The sequence below is a fragment of the Thunnus albacares genome, chromosome 9, assembly GCF_914725855.1.
Source record: "Thunnus albacares chromosome 9, fThuAlb1.1, whole genome shotgun sequence".
NCBI classification, from domain to species: Eukaryota; Metazoa; Chordata; class Actinopteri; order Scombriformes; family Scombridae; genus Thunnus; species Thunnus albacares.
The window spans coordinates 4,655,628-4,675,468 of NC_058114.1; the positions used below are offsets into that span (position 1 = coordinate 4,655,628).

The 19,841-nt window shown below is 40.8% G+C and overlaps 1 protein-coding gene across 2 annotated transcripts in view; it reads right to left on the minus strand.

The window, feature by feature from the left end:
* Positions 1-19,841, minus strand: part of LOC122988415 (adenylate cyclase type 1-like) — a 59,788-nt gene that overhangs the window by 32,349 nt on the left and 7,598 nt on the right. For both annotated transcript variants that reach the window (XM_044360690.1, XM_044360691.1), the window contains exons 3-6: positions 18,210-18,328; positions 13,497-13,608; positions 7,369-7,496; positions 1,302-1,460 (exon numbers count right to left, since the gene is read on the minus strand). In XM_044360690.1, coding sequence (XP_044216625.1) covers positions 1,302-1,460; positions 7,369-7,496; positions 13,497-13,608; positions 18,210-18,328 — 518 coding nt within the window. The remainder of the gene's footprint in view (positions 1-1,301; positions 1,461-7,368; positions 7,497-13,496; positions 13,609-18,209; positions 18,329-19,841) is intronic.

The following is a 19,841-nucleotide window of genomic DNA, read 5'->3' on the forward strand; positions in this document are numbered from 1 at the left end:
GAGTTTGAAAATGCAGCTGACAACACTCAAAGAAGAAAGGCCTCTGATTGAACTGACCTGTATGACCGCAAGTATTCAGTAGAGAAAACATAACAAAGACAAGCCCTGAGGAATAAACTACTAAATCTAGACGGATAAATCAGCTCAGCCGATAAGTCTGTGGATACGCTTACGGCAGATATGTTGCTATCAGATTATACTTCATGTTGGCTGCTAAGTTAACAAGAAACTGCAGTCCAAAAACTGCCAAACACGGGTTTTAAGTAATTTAGAAACAATGTCGGTGTTACATCGTTTGTCAACCAGAAGCGCTTTCCAACTTTAAAATGTCCTGCTTAGCATATATCTTATAATTCTTAAAAATAAATAGATTTAAGGGATCCTTATCAGAAATGTGTGTGTATGTTGTGTGATACAGTAATAAAATGTGGTATGTCGTTATTGGACTGTAACTCAAATATCAAATGTCAAAAATCCAGTGTCCATCAGGCTCTACACTCGCCATGTTCATCATGATAAAGAGATAAGTCATGCAAATGCAAATGTGTTGCCCTTTTATGTGTTTTTTCACAGAAGCATGTTACTCTCTGACTCCTGTATCTCATAATTACGAGAAAAGATCTCATAGTTGCAAGCTCTGTGTCTCATTATAACGATAAAACGTATAATTACGACATCTTTACGACAGCTTCAATAATCATGTGTAACTCTTCTCATAATTCTGAAGTCTGTAACTAATAATTATAAAAAAAAACAACAAGCTCACAATTAGGAAAGATACAGATCTTCTGAATTATAAGATACAGATGTCCTAATTACAAGATATTTTCTTATAATTGATATGTTAAGTCATAACTGTAAGATCTCAGTTTCTATTTTTGCTTTAAATTAGAGATTTCCCCCAATGTGCCTTGTAGTTTTGAATAGCTTTTGAAAAATCACCTTTGAAACATCAGGATGTGGCAAAACAGACCATACTTGTCATTTGGCTAAGTTCATTGTTGGTTTTGGCTCTTTCATTAGTTATATATTTGTTACATCAGTAATAAATGTATAAAATATGTCCTTATTGACATTGAATAAGGACTTTGTCTATAAAAAAAACACATGTAGAGTAGCTACAGTACAAATGCATTAAGAATACATTTTGCCATCTGTTAATTCTATGCTTGGATGCATACATCATGAGGCCTTATTCTGTCTCTGTTGCTGGGATACTGTGTTTCTGAGTAAGTGTGTGTTGCATTTGTACTCTGACCGCTCACAGTCCTGTTTTAGTGGGTGTAACAGTCAGTACTGACCCAGGCAGCCCTCCGGCCTCCATCACATTTGCCAGTGTGACATCGTTTGACCAGACGTCATACTGCCATTTCCTCAGGCCCAGCACACCGCACAGCACCCGTCCTGTGTGCAGGCCAACACGCATGTTCAGATCCACCTCCGTCGCCTCCACCACCGACCTGCAGGGGGAACGAAGAGTGTGAAACATTTATCTCTAACTGCTGAAACGAAACCAAGAATGTTTCACCTCCGTGTCTTTCTTTGTTCGTTTGTTAGTTAGCAGGATATCTACAAAACCTGTTTTGGGTTGTGAACAAAGTTTGGTGAACAGTTAGGCCATGGATCAAAGAGCAATATTAGTATAAGGGTGCTGATCTGCTTCCAGGTGTGCATCCAAGAATTTGCATGGCTCTAGGGATGTCAGTGTCGGTCGGTTAGTCGGTTGGTCCACCGCTTTGGTCCAGACTAAAATATCTCAACAACTATTAGATGGATTGCCATGAAAGTTTGCATTCATGATCGCCAGAGGATGAATCATACTGACTTTGGTAATCCCTCTAGACATGTTTTAAGATATATAAAAATACTCTGATTTGAATAATAATTTGTATACATACAAAAAGAAAGTTCAATCCTTAAAAAACATCATCTCCTCCTTCTCCCTCATTGAAAATCCAGAATCTATATGCAAATATTTTTAATGTCATAAGTCTAACTGTTGGACACAAGATGACCCCTTTTTCACTGTTAAGTCCATTCTCAGTGTTTGTGCACTGGAGGCTTCATGTTTCCACATCACATTTGTTTAAGTTGCATACTGGACCGCGATCGGCTTCCAAACTAGTTGTGATGTCACAAATCATCATCAGAAAAACAAAAACATCCTGCCTAAGCACCTTGAGTCTTCCACGTGTACATTTATACTTGTAGATGACCAGACCGTCTTCACTTCCTTGTGTTGTGGTGTGCAGGAGATAAAGTAGGACTTTCCAAAGCCTCTCCAGTGAATCACTACACAAAGCTCCTCATCAACAGCGAGAGGTCAACCAGACGAGAGAGAGAGAGAGTCATGGACAGAGCAGAGGAAGGAAATAGATAGAGTTGTATGCAAAAGTTTGGGCACCCCGTGACAAATAACATATTTTGGTGACTTGTTGAAAACATGTAAACACAACCTCTCTAGGATATGGACTATCAACCACAATATTTTTAGCAAACATTAATGCATAGTTACTTTTTCTGTAATAAATTGACCAAAAAATAAATAAAAACATCATTGTAGTATGTGCAAAAGTTTGGGCACTCTACATAGTCAGTACATAGTGAGAGACCCGATGATCCATCCATGTCGGGGCTGAGCAGGAGGAGACGTTACAAACCTATCGTCCCCTCAGTCATCATGGGAAATGTGAGATCTCTCCCCAATAAGATGGACAAGTTAGCGGCGCTGACCAGGCACCAGAGGGAATACTGGGAGTGTAGCATTATGCTTTTTACAGAGACATGGCTAACCCCACTAACTCCAGACACAAATAAGAGGAAGGGAGGAGGACTGGCAGTATCTGTTAATGATAGATGATGTAACTCTGGGCGCATCACTATTAAAGAACATCTCTGCAGTAAGGACACTGAGCTGTTAGCAAGCTGCAGACACAGCATCCGAATGCCCTGTTTCCCTCTTATTTCTGGTGACTTTAATCATGCTTCTCCGTCCTTCACTCTGCCCACATTCACTCAATATGTTGCACGCCACACCAGACACAATAACATATTGGATTTATTTTATGCCATCACCTAGAAAGCATATATAAGTCACCTCTCCCTCCCCTGGGAAGATCGGATCACAACCTGGTAAACCTCCTACCTGTGTACAAACCTCTTGTACACAGGCAGCCAGCTGTCACTCGCATAGTGAAAAAATGGCTGATGAGGCTTTGAAGGACTGTTTTCATTCAACTATGTGGTTGTAAGTTTTTGTGACACTCATGGGAAGGACATTGATATTCTCACACACTGTATAACGGACTATATCAACTTCTGTGTGGAGGATGCCTTACCCACCAGGATTGTACGGTGTTTTTCCAACAGCAAACCCCGGATTACTCCTGACATAAAGGCTCTTCTCAAAGGGAAAAAAAGAGGGCCTTTAGGTCTGGAAATAAGGCTGAGCTGAAGAATGTGCAGAGAGAGATGAGGAGGAGGATCAAAACAGCTACAGGAGGAAGATGGAGGATCAGTTGCAGCTGAACAACGTCAGCAGAGTCTGGAGGGGCCTTAAAACCATCTCTAGCTACAAGGAACCCAACTCCTAGCCTGTGGGGGACCGAAAGTTTGTGAATGATCTGAGCTTATTCTTCAATAGATTTGATCAGTCATCTGCCTTTCCCCCCTGTACAGTCCTCCCTGCTGTAACCCCTGTATACTGAACCACTCCTACCCCCACCTCCAACCCCCCCTCCCAAAACCTCCAGTACACAGTCCCCCCTGCCTCAATCTGTCCCCAACAACAAACCAGTTGAGGAAAGAGTGCCACAGTTGTGGAAAACATCCTGCATGGTACCAGAGCCAAAGACTCCGCACCCCCAAGGACCTCGACAGCTACAAGCCGGTGGCACTGACATCACACCTGGTTACTGAAGACCCTTTTTTACTGTTTACTTATTTATTATATTTTGCTTTTTTACTGTTTAGTTATTATATCTTGCTTTTTTTTTTACTGATGCTTCTTGTCATTGCGGTATCACCTCCACTGCTGTAACACTGCAAATTTCCCAGCTCTGGGACTAATAAAGGATTATCTTAACACCCCCTCTGGCAGATATCACAGTTTGCAAACACTTTATGTAGCCAGCTAAAAGTCTTTCAGTTCTTGCATTTGGGATTTTCTCCCATTCTTTCTTGCAAAAGGCTTCTAGTTCTGCAATATTCTTGTGCACAGCTGTTTTAAGATCTACCCACAGATTTTCAATTATGTCCAAGTCAGGGGACTGTGAAGGGCATTCCAAAACCTTCAGCTTGCATCTCTTGAGGTAGTCTATAGTGGATTTTGAGGTATTTTTAGGATCATTATCCTGTTGTAGAAGCCTTTGTCTTTTCAGCTTCAGCTTTTTTACAGACGGTGTGATGTTTGCTTCCAGAATTTACTGGTATTTAGTGGAATCCATTCTTCCCTCCACCCATGTACTGTTTCCTGTGCCACTGGCTGCAACACAACCCCAAAGCATCATAGATCCACCCCCATGCTTAACAGCTGGCAAGGTGTTCTTTTCATGAAATTCTGCTCCTTTTTTGGTTGGACCAGTCACAGACCAGCCCTATAACCTGCAAACGTCTGTCCTTCGCTGACTCATTGACTGAGTGATGAAGTTACACCATTAGTTGGCCAGCCCAGTGTTGGAGGTTCCCCATTGGCTGTTGCTCTTTATGTCCTCAGTGGGCATTTACAGCGGAGCCATGAGCGCTGTCCCAAAATAAGTTTTACAAACACACATTTACCGACCAGAGCGATCCATTTTACCAGCCTGCACAGCGGATAGCAGCTAGTTAGCATTGCTAGCATCGTTAGCATAGCCGTGCCGTGCTGTGTGTAGCCCATAGACTGCATAAAAATAAGGTGTAGCTGCACTGTCTCCAGTATAACAGCATTGTGCAGGGCAGGTGACTGGTATGTTTACAGTGTTTGTGTGTCTGGAAGACATCATGGTGCAGATATAAAGTCACACGGCTGTTAGCCTAGCATGCTAGTCACATGTAAACATATGGATGAGACCATATGTTATACAGACATCCGCAGAAGCAGATGAAAGAGCAGGAGGAGTTAACAGATAATTAGAAGATAATCAAAATCAAAATAAGTCGTCTTTCAAATCAAACATCCCAAGATATGAGTGGAAATTGTTCTTGCAACTGCATTTATAACCTTTTTTTTAGTTAGTGATATGCTACTTCAGTACACTTTAACAACAAATACTATGAGACCATGACAGAAAATTGCCAATGAACATTTTATATCCAGGCATTCACATCATAGACACTACCACTGACTATACCTGTAACAAATTGGCCACAATTTCACACATTGACGATACACAGTCCAGCCATATGTTATGTTTTGACCTAGTCTTGTTTCTCCGAATGCACCTTTGCTGACTGCAGCCAAAGAGTTTTTTATTTTAACGCCATCAGTCCAAAACGCATCAGGCTTCTATAGATGTTCTGTTGCATACTTCTGACACTGGATTTTATTTTGAGGACATAGGTAAGGTTTTCTTCTACTGACTTGTTTGTGCGAGCATCTCTGCACCACCACTCCTGAGTCTGCTAAATTATCCTGCAGGGTTTTGCATTCAAATGGGGTTTTTTTTTATTTGCCTTTCTGCCCAGCATATGAGCAGTTTCTCTCTGAGAGTTCTCTTGATCTTCCAGATCTCATCTTGACCTCCACAGTTCCCCTAAACTGCCATCTCTTAATTACATTTCACACTGTGGAAACTGTAAGCTGACAACGCTTTGCTGTCTTCTTGTAGCCTTCCCCTGCATTGTGGGCATCAATAACTTTCGTTTTCAGAGTCTTACACAGCTGCTTAGAGGAACCCATGGTTGCCGAGTGTTCTAAGAAGGTTCGAAGATTCAGGCTGTAAATTGTAAAGCTTTGAAATTTGCACCAGCTGACATTTCCTAATGATAATTGTTAACATGCCTCAGGCCTAACGAGCTGATTAAGGTCTGAGACCTTGTAAAAAGAGACTGAGACTTTGGAACTCTTAGGGTGCCCAAACTTTTGCACATTCCACAATGATATTTTAGTTACTATGCATTAATATTCACTGAAAATTTTGTGTTTTATGTTCCATCTCCTAAAGAGTCTGTGTTTACATATTTTCAATTTTAAAAAAAATCACCAAAATATGTTATTTGTCAAGGGGAGCCCAAACTTTTGCATACAACTGTAGAGAGGTGGAGTGTTGACAAAGTGTGTGTTTGTGTGTGTGTTTACAAGGTGGAGGATAATAAAATGTGGTCTGCCCATCAGGCTGAAGGAGGGATGTCACACACACACACACACACACACACAGAGGGATGAGTGTATACGGCAGCACCTGTCCTCTGAGATAAAGGGTTCCTACAGCAGCATCCATCCACTCCGACAGAGCAGCAGGAAAAGAACATGACAGGCGAGTGTTCACACAAGGAAATGAGGTAAAGGCTGTCTGTGTATGTGTGTGTGTGTGTGTCAACATGCTAGTAGGGGGAGGGGTGGGGAGTATGCATGTGAGCCACCGAGTGTCTTATTGATGACAAATTGAACATGTCTCAGTTTGAAGAATCTACATGTTGTAAAAACTAACACTCACATGCATACTTCTCACATCGCTTAATTGTTTCCGAACAAAAAACATCAAAGTACTTGCTGCTAAATTGGATGTTGCATTAATGTTGAGCAAACCTAGATGTTTGGCTGTCAGCACTGTGACAGCGAAAGAACAGAGGAAGCTGGGAGGAGCAGCAACAATGTGTCACATGACTAAAGAAGGCTTAATTTTGTTCAAGCTATTCCCAATCTCTCTTAAACACTGAGGATGGAAACATATTTGATGACTTTCTACTATATTGCAAGTTTCTCAAAGAACTTAGGTTGTGATATGTAGCACAACCAGCTAGCAAAGCACTGTAAACAGAACTGCATTCCTGCACATGCTCAGTAGTGTCCGCCTTACACAGAACTACTCTCTGAAGACTGAAAACGTGATCACTGTTATTAGTCTTTGGAGCCATTTCTAAACAGACTTCCGTTACCATTGTCTTCGTGGCAAAGGAACATGTCAACCAGTGCAACCAGGTGGCTCATTAATATGGTTTTAATTGTTTCGGGACAACAAAGGAGGTCTACAGCACAGACGAATAAGATATATCAGGCTTTGGATCCACACACAATACTTCTAAGTAGATCAGTTCATTGTTGGTTTGACTCTGCACATAAGATTTGTTGACAATATGTCCAAAATATAGAAAATCGCCAGCCATATCCTTTTTAATTCCCAGATGCATGTTATAGAGAAGGTGTAGGTGTGTGTGTGTATGACTCACGCGATCGTGTCAATCATGTCCAGGCCCATCTCCACGCAGCAGTGGGCGTGGTCCGCCTTGGGTTGGGTCAATCCTGACACGCAGTAGTAACAGTCCCCCAGGATCTTTATTCTCCTGCAGTGATTCTCCTACAGACACAGAGAGAAATACACAGATGAATATCTGAATCAACCTGGTCCACCAGATTATTAACCTCTGACAAACTAGATAAATGTGTTTCCATTGGTTACCAAGACAATAAGTGAGGCGGAGTGGCACCCTTTTCTTTTTTTTTTTAATGTCATACAGTAGAGTTAAAGGGTCGTCATTTAAGTTTTGACCACTGTAGAGCTTACTTGGCCATTACTACACATATCAGAAATAATAATTTTACCAATTTAACCCTCACCCTCTGATTATAATATTGTGTATGCACGTAACCATAGCAACAATACCTCTGCTCCAGTTAAGTCTGTAACAAGCACAACTACGGGTTACTGAAAACGAATGGATGGCAGTTTGATCACTGCTTATCTTTTTGGACTTTTGTGATAAGTGGCGAGCGAGATAACGCACCTACACGTGTCCTAATATAGAAAATAACGGACTCAGAGTCAGCAGAGGAAACGCCACAATGCAAATCAATGACCTTGTGTGTTATTTTCACATTGTAGGACACCTGCTAATGTATGATTGGTCACTTGATATGTATAAAGTTAGACTTTACAGTGTTTATAAAGTTTATTCATGTAAAAACAAGACATAATTTGGACATGAATGCTCATCATTCACTGCTGAAAAAAACTGAGATGAGATAGATGGCTCTCATATGATCTCATAATGCTGCAACTTTATTAGCATAATACTACAACTTTTTCTCAAGATATTATGACTTTAATCTTTAAATTATGACTTTATGATGCTCATAACTGTCTAACTTTTTTCTCAAAATGTTCCCAAAAGCCACCCGGAAACTTGGATGCTTTAAAATTTTAATAAACTTTAATCGCCTCTCAAGTTCATAATTATGACAGCACCATTACTATTCTTAAACTTATTCTTATGCTGATAAAAAAAAAAAAAAACTTGATGTCTCTTTGTAAAGAAGCAAAAGTTCAGAAGAGTCCCGTGAACACGCTGAGAATGTAGGAACTAATTAATGACACATCTTTCTACATTCCTGAAAGTTACTCACACTTTACATGAGGAACAATTGTACTTTCAATCCTGTCACATGTTTGATTTGACTGTACGGAAACAGCACGGAAGGTGCATCTTCATCTCTGCTCATGTAAATCAGATGTGTGTGCTCGTGCATCCATGTGTGTTTTTGTAGTTGAGGCCAACTCTAATTGCTCCGACATGCTCTTGAAGTAGAATCCCACCCACACATTCCCAGACAGATCAGCTATTTGTCACAGTGCACGTTATGCACAAACTCGGCGACGATGACACAAACACAAATATGCGCACACCTTGACAACATATGGACACAAAAAACACAAACATACCTGCAGAAACAGCAGCACAAACAGCAGATTGGTCACATGCAAACATGCTATACAGGTAGTTGGGTTTACTTGCACACACAGGGTTCCCATTTGGCAGTACATCACACGTAGTCATCAGAAACTTGTAATGGTGGACCCTACAAAGCTTAGCCTGCAGGCACCCTCTGAGTGACAAACACACACATGCACACGCACAAACACACACACATATATATATATATATACAGAGGATGCATGACAACTGCAGGGTAAGAGGCGGAGATGAGAAGAGAGGAGACGGGGTGCTCTGGTTTTCTGCTCACGGGAGCAGAAAGATTCTGGCGTGGGAGGATATGAGAATTCAGAACGTGGATGATTATCCCAGCACAAGGAACAGAAACAGAGTGTGTGTGTGTGTGTGTGTGTGAACATAAATGAGAGAGAGAGAGGGAAAGAAATTACCAACTGACAGCAAGCCATGTCTCAAAAGAAAGGTATCTGTGTTTGCTTTTGGTGACAAACTTGGGATTTTTCACCATCCAATCGGGGACGTTTTGTCTATTTACAGCACCCCCAATTAGGCTTCAGTTTTGGTTAGGTGAAGGTTAGGGTTAGGTGTGTGTTATGGGTAAGTTTAGGTTGAACCTCCAGGGAATAAATGTGTTGGGTAGCATACAGCAGTCAGACAGGCTCAGCAGCTGTGACAGAGCCGATTTGAAAGTGAATTTCTCCCTCGCTTACACGACAGGGTATAAATCTCAATTAGGATGCAGCTGCAGCTAGACACACACACTCACATGCACGCACGCACACAATATATATCCTCATCACAAGATTTCCATATAATGGCTTACTGAGCGCTGGAGCACTGATAGCAAGCCACATATCACCTTGTATCTTGCACTTTCTCTCCCTCTGTCTCTCGCCCAGCGTTAAGCCATGACTGATTGCTGAGATGCAGAATGAACTCAAGAGGGATAATCCTGCTGATCATGTGACTTTTGTATGTGTGTGTGTGTGTGTGTGTGTGTGTGTGCATGTGTGTGTGTATGTGGAAAACAAGAGTAAACTGTCTGAAGAGATCACTTAGCCATGGTAGAAGAAGAGGTCAAGCATATCACATATGCATATGAAGAGTTGAGTGTGAATGTGGTGTGAATGACATTCTGGGTATAATTGAGTAACTGGTGTAACTGGAGTGCTCTCGGTGAGCTCTTTTTGATGATTACGCAATACATGTGTAATCATTAAAAGTCATTAAATGCATTACATAATGATTCAAATTTTTAAGAGGAAGAAAAATCCAGAATCTCAGGTGGAAATCTGAGGTTACCTTTAGAGATAAAAGGGTGCAAATGCACTTATAAACTAAATTTGACATAAATTACCTCAAAATTGTAAAGAAGTAAAGCAGTAAGTAAGCAAGCAAAGAAAACACTCATAAACAACAAGTCCAAAAAGGAAAAAAGTCAATTTCTGCATAATTTCTTTTACTGTATAATAGTTTTTCTGGCCATAACATACTGACGAAGACACATCTCTAACATACAATTGCCTTGTAAAGTTGGTATGGTGAACATGTTAGCCTGATAAACTTTCTGTTTACCAGGTGTCAATTATTTGTTTGTGTCCATCTGATGAATGTAAGTCCAGTATTCACTCTTCTTTTAGCTCTAGTTTGGTCTCCACCAACTCCTGGGAGACATATCTGTCTCTTTATCTGCTAGATGCTCCACTTTCTTGACCAGATAGTTGTTAATTTGTCTGTCTGCTGTTTGGTGCTGGGCAGGTAGTGTACAGTTGGTTTATCAGAGCTTGTTTGCTGAAAATAGCTGCCTGCTGTTGCTGGGAACACAACAATGTGGCATAAAACCAAAACAATAAGCTAAAAGAGGCGAAAAAGTTCAGTAAAGCTGCAGAGTTGGTCATAATTCTCTGGATTGGTGATTTTCAAGTTTTTGGGATGCTCTAGAGTTTTACAAAAAAATATTATCTCAAGATCCACAGAGACAGAGGTCTGTTTACTATACTTGGTGTCTGCATGTGTGAATGTGTTCTTATGTTTGCTAGGTCATATGATCTACACACACAGTCTGCACAGTCATACGTTTTGGGCTCCACACTGACGTCCACATGGAACGTCATGGACATGGTAGATTACAAAATTTATGTCACACAGACCCTCGCAGGCTATGCGGACATTTGACTAAAGTATCAGTCACTGATGCTGTTGCTGATAAGGACTGAGAGATGCAGTTGAAAGCCCCAGAGCTGGTAAGTGGTCCTTGAGTTAAACCTGCAGCGCAGAACTTTTACATATAAATGAAAGTCTGTTATATTCAAACCCTTGCCAAATGAGTTCACACAATGCGGATTAAGTCTATCACTGCCAGGTAAGTAGAGTTTTTAATCAGGTTTTGGGTCTGACATTCCCACGCTGACCCGATCAATGCATACTACACACGCTCTATCTATAGCGGCTAACTTCCTGTTAGCTTTCTGCTAATTTGAATGAGGATGAAATAATTTAATTGTGCAGCTCTTCTAGACTCTCCAAATGTTATCGGACTGAATGGATCTAATTCTGCTGGTTAAACGAGTCATTTCGCAGCGGTTATGTGACGCTCAAAACAACTTATCTGCCATTTTACAGCCGCAACAGTAGCGACAGAGTATGCTACAGAGGAGTCTATGACGTCAGCACATGTTGACAGTATTTTTGTAATTACTCTCACCGCCAGAAGGGGGAGACAAAAGTCCCGCACTCCAGCTTTAGGATTATTTTGTCAACTACTATTTCCCACAGCTGCACCGAGTGGGTAACTCCTCTATCCTCTGTTTGCCATGTGTGTGCGTGTCTGTGTGTGTGTGTGTGTGGCTCATGCAGTATTAATATGATTACAGTAGCCTGGCGGCAGATAACCTATCACTCACCTAATCTTCTTTCCCAGAGAACAACGCTACACAGGCTTACTGATGTACAGTGTATGCCACCATACACTCTCTCTTTATCAAGTGCAATAGTCCCAACAGTGCTCACACACATACACACAGAAACACTCCACCTCCTCAGCCCTTATCTCCCCTCTGTCACTCATCTCTTCCTCTCTCACCCTTCCAGTTCCTTCTCCTTCTTCATGACCTTCATTTCCTCCTCCTCCTCCTCCTCCTCCTCCACGTCAGTCAGCCTGTCCAGCTTTACTTTCACTGTTGGATCAATATACAGTTTGGCATAATAAATGAGCTCCAGGACTAAATAATACATCTCGTTTTCTTGGAGCCTTTTAGTGTTGCAGAGGAACAACGGGCTAAAATAGGAGCTCACCAACTGTTTTGGAGACACCCGCAGCCAGCGTGCCTCCCCCTCACTGTAGGCTCACTGTGATGGCTCAGTGACATTATTTCACCACTAACAAGAGCTATAATCATATCATATCATAACATTTATTGATGTTTCTCTGTAAGTGCCGCCATCATGTGCCCTTATCTCATTGAAACTGGAACCGAAAAAGAACCACTACAGCCGCATGGCCAATATTATTGGCTTATTTTAGCTTCTCAAAGATATATCAGTGCTTTTATTTACTGATAAGTAACAAGAGATTACAGTGATGCCAAAGTTTAGGATAATTTGGAAACATTATCTAACCTAACCCTAACCCACTGGACACGACCTGCTCAGCACCAAACAGCAAACAGACACAGTTAGCTGTAGACTAGCTGGTGAACATAGTGGAGCATTTAGCAGCTAAAGAGCCAGATATTTCCCTCAGGAGTTGGTAGAGAGCAAAGACAGAGCTAAAAGAGAGTGAATATTGGACTTACATTCACCACATGGACAGAAACATGACTCCAAATGAATGATAATGTTGCTCCGTACCTGGAAATAAGTAACTGTTTGCTAACTAGTTCAACATATCAACTTAAAAGCTAATGATATGTCAGAGTTGTGTTCACTACTTCCACTGAAAACAAGTGGCCAAATCAGTTCATGCAGGTTTAAAGCTGCTATAATGAATATTTTAATAGCAACAATAAGTTAAATGACTATGTGTAATGTGAAAGATGTCCTCGTGGTGATGAACCTACAGAGAATTATCACCCGGCTCTGCAGTTCCCCTCTGCTCTACAGAGCGTTTTAGCATTTTTCAGCTAATTGTTTTGGTTATCCACTCCTCAACTTTACTGTTTTGGTTCACTCTCATCCAGTGGAAAAAGCTCTACCTGCACTACCTGCTCAGCATCGAACAGACACAGTTAGCGACTAGCTGGTGAACATACTGGACCATTTAGCAGCTAAAGAATACTGCTCCATTTCTGCTTTATGTGTCAATAGGCAACAGTTTGCTAACACTAACACCATGTCAACTTTGAAAAGATTGTAGTCAATGTTGGGTTCACAGCTTTTTCTGCTAAGGAATAAAAGTATGAAAATATCTGAGACTATAGTATGAACAGTCTGATATATTGTGCCTAATTTTAGGATATTTCATGCAACCTGAGTACGTGTATAAATAATCACATATGAATTATGGAAGATCCCTCTATTGTTCTTACATGTTGGTAAAAGTATGTGGACCATTTATTAATTTTATCATTTTCATTATATGGCAGTGGACCTGAGGGTTAGCAGTGAGGAGATACAAGGTGTGCACTCACTGTTGCCAGTTCATCAAACTTCCCAAATAGTTCGTTGAGCAGCTTGACGAGTTCCTGAGCGGTACACTGAGATGCCAGGCTGGTGAAACCCACGATGTCTGCAAACAGGATGCTGTCGGGAGAGAGAAAAAGAGAAAGAGAGAGATTATAATCTTACATGAAGAGATCAACCTGTCGTGACAGCTGATCTTGATTCTCTAAACCGCACAGAACAGTATATTCCTCCTCTCGCTGACACAAAATACCCACAGATCACTCCGGTGCAAAGAAATTGGCTAATGGTGTCTCAAATGTGAAGGAAGCGGCAAGTATCATAATCCAATCCCTGATAAGTGAAAGGGTCTTTTAGGCCAACTACTAAATCAATTACAGAGCTAAATTGCCTGCTGCTTGCTAGCTGGTGTAGTGAGGTTGAGGAAGGTGTTGAAAGCTACTTAGCCCCTCATTCATTTGCTCAGAGGCAGGCCAGATGGCAACAAAACAAGGTGCTATGGATCTTATTGACTCCCACTCAGGAAAAAAAATTACTGCTCCCAACAGAGACTCAGAGCTGAAACTGTGTGTAGAACTGGATAATATATATATTTTTTTATCATAGTTCTGATATGATACCTGAGTTTCTGTACTGGTACTAAATCAGTGCTTTTTCGACCATCTTATCATGAGTAAATACTTCATTAACATGTTTGTTCATGTTGAAAGTTGCTCCTCAGAATTTCTCATTCCAGCCTCATCTCGAACTCGTTTAATTAAAAGTGCTGTCAGTAGCATTTATAAACATGAATACATCATTGTAAAAATTATTCTGTTATCTTGGTATAATTGCGACAAATGAGATCACGGTTGAGTGAACTGGTGTCCCAGTGCTAATGCCAGCAGTGTTATTATTGGTGTTACGATGACACTCGGAGCCACTAACTGTAAAGGAATAGTTCGGCATTTCCCCACTTCCTCCCTACAAGGTTTTATGGTGCTAATAACAACATCATGCTCCTTCCTTGTAGCAGATTTACCTCTCCAAATTCTTTAGTGATCTTTGAAACGATGGGTTATTGATTTCAGACAGAGGATTTTTATTAAGCTAATGTTACTTCCATGAGTTGGTTGAAAACATAGTCTGTGGATACAACCCTGACTCCCAGAAATTACATCAATACATGACTAAATTATAACAGCAAATATGTTTTGCTAGAAAGGTAACACTGGCTGGATTATGTTATCTCTCAACATAATGAGAAAATGCTCATTAATGTATTTGGCAAGTTGCAAAAATTTTGATACTGAACATATGAGTGAAATGCTCAGAGACGACGTTTTTGCAGTACAATATCTGCTGGCAGTGACAGCAATATCAAGCTGTTTATGGTTATGTTTAGGCACTGGCAGTGCTTGGTTATGGTCAGAGAAAGACGGTCTTGCTTTAATACAGAAAAAAAACTGCAGTGACTTGAAACACAACACGTTTAAACCTAAATCTACAACTGATATCACGCAAAAAGATTGAGGCTTAAGATGAGAAACATCGATCCATGTAGAAGACACTGAAATGAAGGAGCAGCATCGGTCTTGGTATTGCAGTTTAGAGCTATTGTAGTTGCTTTTAAGTTAGTATGATGAACTCTGCTTGAGGCTAGCAGCTCAAGGCTACATTAGCCACTACTAGAGAACTATTGGCAGTCAAGTTGCATTGTGGGTAATGTAGGCACCAGGTTAAATGTTGTCTAAACACACACAGCTGTACTAGAAATTTACCTTCATAGAATCATCTAAAATTGGCAAAATTGTGATGTAAATCATCTGATCGTTGATTGAGTGAACATTATTATTAATCTGAACATTCGACTATAGGTTTCCGTTCTTGACAGTTTGGGTCGGCACCCACAAAGTGTTGAGGTTCGTTACTGAGCCCTAGTTGCATGAGGAAGGCCTCGCTCTGCATCGTGACTGAGCTGCTGTGTTCTTTTTGGCAGCACAGTATAGTTGCTCGGGAGCCTGATGTATGCAAAGCCGGGATCACGACTGCTGCTCGACAGAAGAGCTCTGTTGTGTGATTTGTCTTTGAATGGCACTGTGGTGCTGCAGGTCGTGCTTGTGTGCGGTGGGTGAGGAGGAGAAGGCGAGAGGAGGGCAGAGGGGGGTGTGGGGGGGGGGAGAGAAAGGAGGCGAGGGGGAGAGCAGAGCGGTGGCTGAGCTAAATAGGTGTGTGATCAAACGTTCTTGGGGCCACATCAAACGAGGGCCAGATCAGGGAGATGTCACGCCCCTTGCTCGGCAACATAAAGCTGATGTTTTGGTTTTTTTTGTTTTTTTTTTCTCCCATCATGTGTTTATGTGAGCATGTGTAGCAGCTCCCTGGAGACGGGAGGAAGCTCGCTCGCTGGGTGCAGCAGCATGATGTTTGGCCGGGTGCCAGCGCGGCAGTGAGGCTGGTGATCGGCGGTGATGTTCCAGAGCTGTGGGTGAGTGTGGGAGCCAAGCAGACAGACAGACAGACAGAGAGAGAGAGAGAGAGAGGAGAGGAGAGGATTGTCTCTTGACAGGAGTGCTGTTGACATGCTACCTAGCCCTCCACTCCCACACTCAGTAGCACTGATACAGCTCTCCTATTCTCTTTACTGCCTCGTTGAAATGTAATCAGCTCAAAGTCAGGCCGGGCTCTCATGCTCTGTAATATTTTCTTTATTACAAGTTCAAGAGAGGTGGCTGCTGAAGGGGCTGATAAAATTCACAAGGACATGCCTGCAACTAATGATATTTTCATTATTGATTCATCTCTAATTTATTTTTTTTTCATCTAATGATCTAATTGATTAGCTGTTTATACTATTAAATGTGGGAAAAGTGTCCATCGCAAGTTCTCTGGACCTAAGGGAATGTTGTCAAATTGCTTTTTTGTTATGTAACAAACAAACAATCAAAAACCAGAAGACATTCAACTAACAATTATATGCAACTGGGATGAAGCAGCAAGTTCTTTCTATTGCAAACCTGCAAATGTTTTTACTTAATAAATGATGTAAATAAGTGCCATATTAGCAAAATAGTTCATAGGTGATTTCTGTCAATGGACTAATTTGGGCCTGCAACTAAAAAAAGACTGTTTTCATTATTGATTAATCTGAGAACTACTTTGTGATTAATTGATTAATTAATTGTTTAGTCTATAAAATGTCACAGATCCCAAGCAACACACTACATTGTCAATTTCTCAAAGAACTTCAATATAAAGTCAAAAGGTTGTGAAATGTAGCGCTACAAGCTAGCAAAGCTCTGTAAACAGAACCACGTTCCCGCACATGCTCAGTGGCGTCTGCTCTACACAGAACTACTCTCCGGAGGCTGAAAACGTGATCGCTGTTATCAGTCTTTGGAGGTGTATCTAAACTAACTAAACATGCCCAAACTCCTAATAATGAAGGAATATGTCACCCAGTGCAACGGTGCGGCTCACTGATGTGTTTTTAATAGTTTTCGGACAACAACAGAGGTCTACGGCACAGAGGAATAAGAAATATCAGGCTTTGGATACACACACACAATACTTGTAAGTAGATCAGTTCATTGTTGGTTTGGCTCTGCACATGAGGTTTGTTGACAATAAGAAAAATATAGAGAATTGCAGCCAAATCCTACAACTTGAGGTGGGTTTTGCTGTTAGAGATGTTATTCAAATGCTGCCAAACCTATTACCAGCCAATAATACTGACATTGGACGATTCTGCAAAACCCCAAAATTACATTCAATTACATTATTTTTTTTTTATGCTCATTGACAATGTTTTCAAAATTCTTTCCAACTATGGAATGGTTTGGAAGGGTTTTGGGAAAGATCATGGTTATGTCCAATAAACTATGGTTAATGAGGTTAGGCAGCTGAAGGATAATTGTTGTGGTTTAAATAAAAAGTTTGTGATGGGATGCAAACTCAAACATGGAAACAATCAAATCTTGCATGGGAGTTGTACTCACCACCTCAACCACCCCTACATTGTTACTCGCGACATAAAGGCTGCACTACTTCCTGTATCATCACCGAATGTTGGAATTGAGCAGTAATTATTAGGTGCGGAAACTTGCATGCAGTTGCCTCTTTTACCAACTTTTTGATGTGTGGAAACAAGCCATTCTGAACTGCCACTCAAAATTGGGGAAAAAAGCACAGGGGGGAAGGGGGGGGGGGGGGGGGGGGGGTAGTTGCCAGCCAATCACTTTCGCAGTCTTTGAATAATACAAACAACATGTTTCATTACAGCTGGAAATACATTTTGGTGAAACAGCAAAATATCACCAGTGTGTTTTATAGACATACAGAAGAAAATCTCCCCATTTGGTTGCTACAGAGATTTCAACAAAACAATAACCTCATGCATTTAATGGTTGGCAATAAAATAATACTTAATTTGAACACATTTATGAGTCTCATGCAGATTCATAAAATGCTAATCTGCCCGATAACAGTATCAAGAATGTGCAGATGTCTATGATCTACCTATAACAACAGTTTATTGATCTGCCGCAGAGGCAACACTGATCCGTTCCCTTTTCTCTTTCTAACCTTTACGTAGTTTGATTGCATCTGCGTTAATGGCTAATCTTAATCTGCTCTCCTTCTATTCTTGACCTTGACGTCACAGCAGGTGACACCTGGATCAAAACATTCCAGCCCCCTTCTGTACATCTCTGCGGTCCACAGTTGTCATGACACCCCCGTACCTGACATTGTCATGACGTTGGATGTAGATCTTGTGAAAGATCCTCTCAGGCGGCTTCAGGAAGTCCTCCTTCATCTCCATGGCAACATTCCTGGGCAGTAGGCTCATTAGCAGACGCTCCTGAGGAGGGGAGGGGTTAAAACAGAGGAGGCAGCGTTGGAACTTTAAACTGGGAAGATATTGACACAAGTGCACATCATGTATGATTGAATTCATGCAGGTTTATGCAGAAAATCTATATAAAAGTTGTGCTTTTTGACTTGATGTGTCAACAATGGATTCATGGGGATTAATGGACCGATTAATCAAAAAATAATCAACACATTAATTCACAATGAAAACGATTCAGATTCAAAGTTAATTCTTGACTTTGGAAATGTGACAAAATCTCACAACAAGGCCCATCTGCTGAGGAAGATCTTGTGATACGATCAAAAGCTCCAGAACAGCAACAGAGTGAATCTTGAGGTAAGGTTGTTTTGTTAACCAATCAAAATAATCGTTAGATACAGCTCTTTAGGCCACAGAAACTGAAGTTATTGGATTTTTGGACCACATGGAGGTTGGGCTGCAACTAATAGCCATTAAACTAAAGTTTTATCTAGAAATGTTGATGGTTTGACCTAAAAAAAATGTCACAAAATTGTGAAAAATGGATAAGATTATCTACAATATCTGCACATATTACAGTCTGGTTAATGTTAGGGAACAATCATGGTTATGTTTAATAAAAAGGTGAATATTGACTGCAAGTCTGCAACACAAACTACTTGGTTCTGAGGAGCCGAGACCCGACATGGGACTTGACATGAGACAGATCCGACCCAGATGCTACTGTAATCGGGTTGGGTAGCATCTCATTTTACTGCCATGGGTCTTTGTATCAATCTATTAAATACTCAAGTGGATCTGAATGGACTCGAGCGCACTCGGTATCAGCTCTAATCATGTGGTATCTCATAATCACAGCAGGAGAAAATATTATACTCCAATCCAGATTTATATTCCAACGTCCTGCATGAAAATCAGACGTGCAACACACACACACATCCACCACCATCATCGATTCCCACACCTTTACTTTTCACGTCACTCCATGAAAGACTTCCTGCACAGGCACCAAACATTGACACTAAACTGCGAAGTGCAGAATCGGCCAATATGAATGTAATTCCATAACATGCGAGAAGCTAGAACTGGAGAATGTTTTACATTTGTGCTTGAAGAATAATTTAACTGATTAATATATTAAGAATTAATTTTCAGTTAAATAGCTCCTCTCGGCACAAGCTTCAAGCAGGGCTACAACTAATAATTATTTTCATTGTCTGCTAATCTGATGAATATTTTCTCAATGAATCGCATGAAAAACAATGATCACAGTATTCAAGAGCAGAAGATGATATTATCAGATGTCTTTTTTTGTTCAAAACTCCAAAATATTCAATTTGCTATAATGTAAGGCTAGAAAAACAGTGAATTCTCACATTGGAGAACTTGGAAGAATCACATATTTGGTGTATTTGCTTGAAAAAATTACTTAAACAATGAATCAATTATCAAACTAGTTGCAGAATAACTTTATTTCAATCAACTAATCGATTAATCGAACGCAGCTCTTTCCTAAAGTATC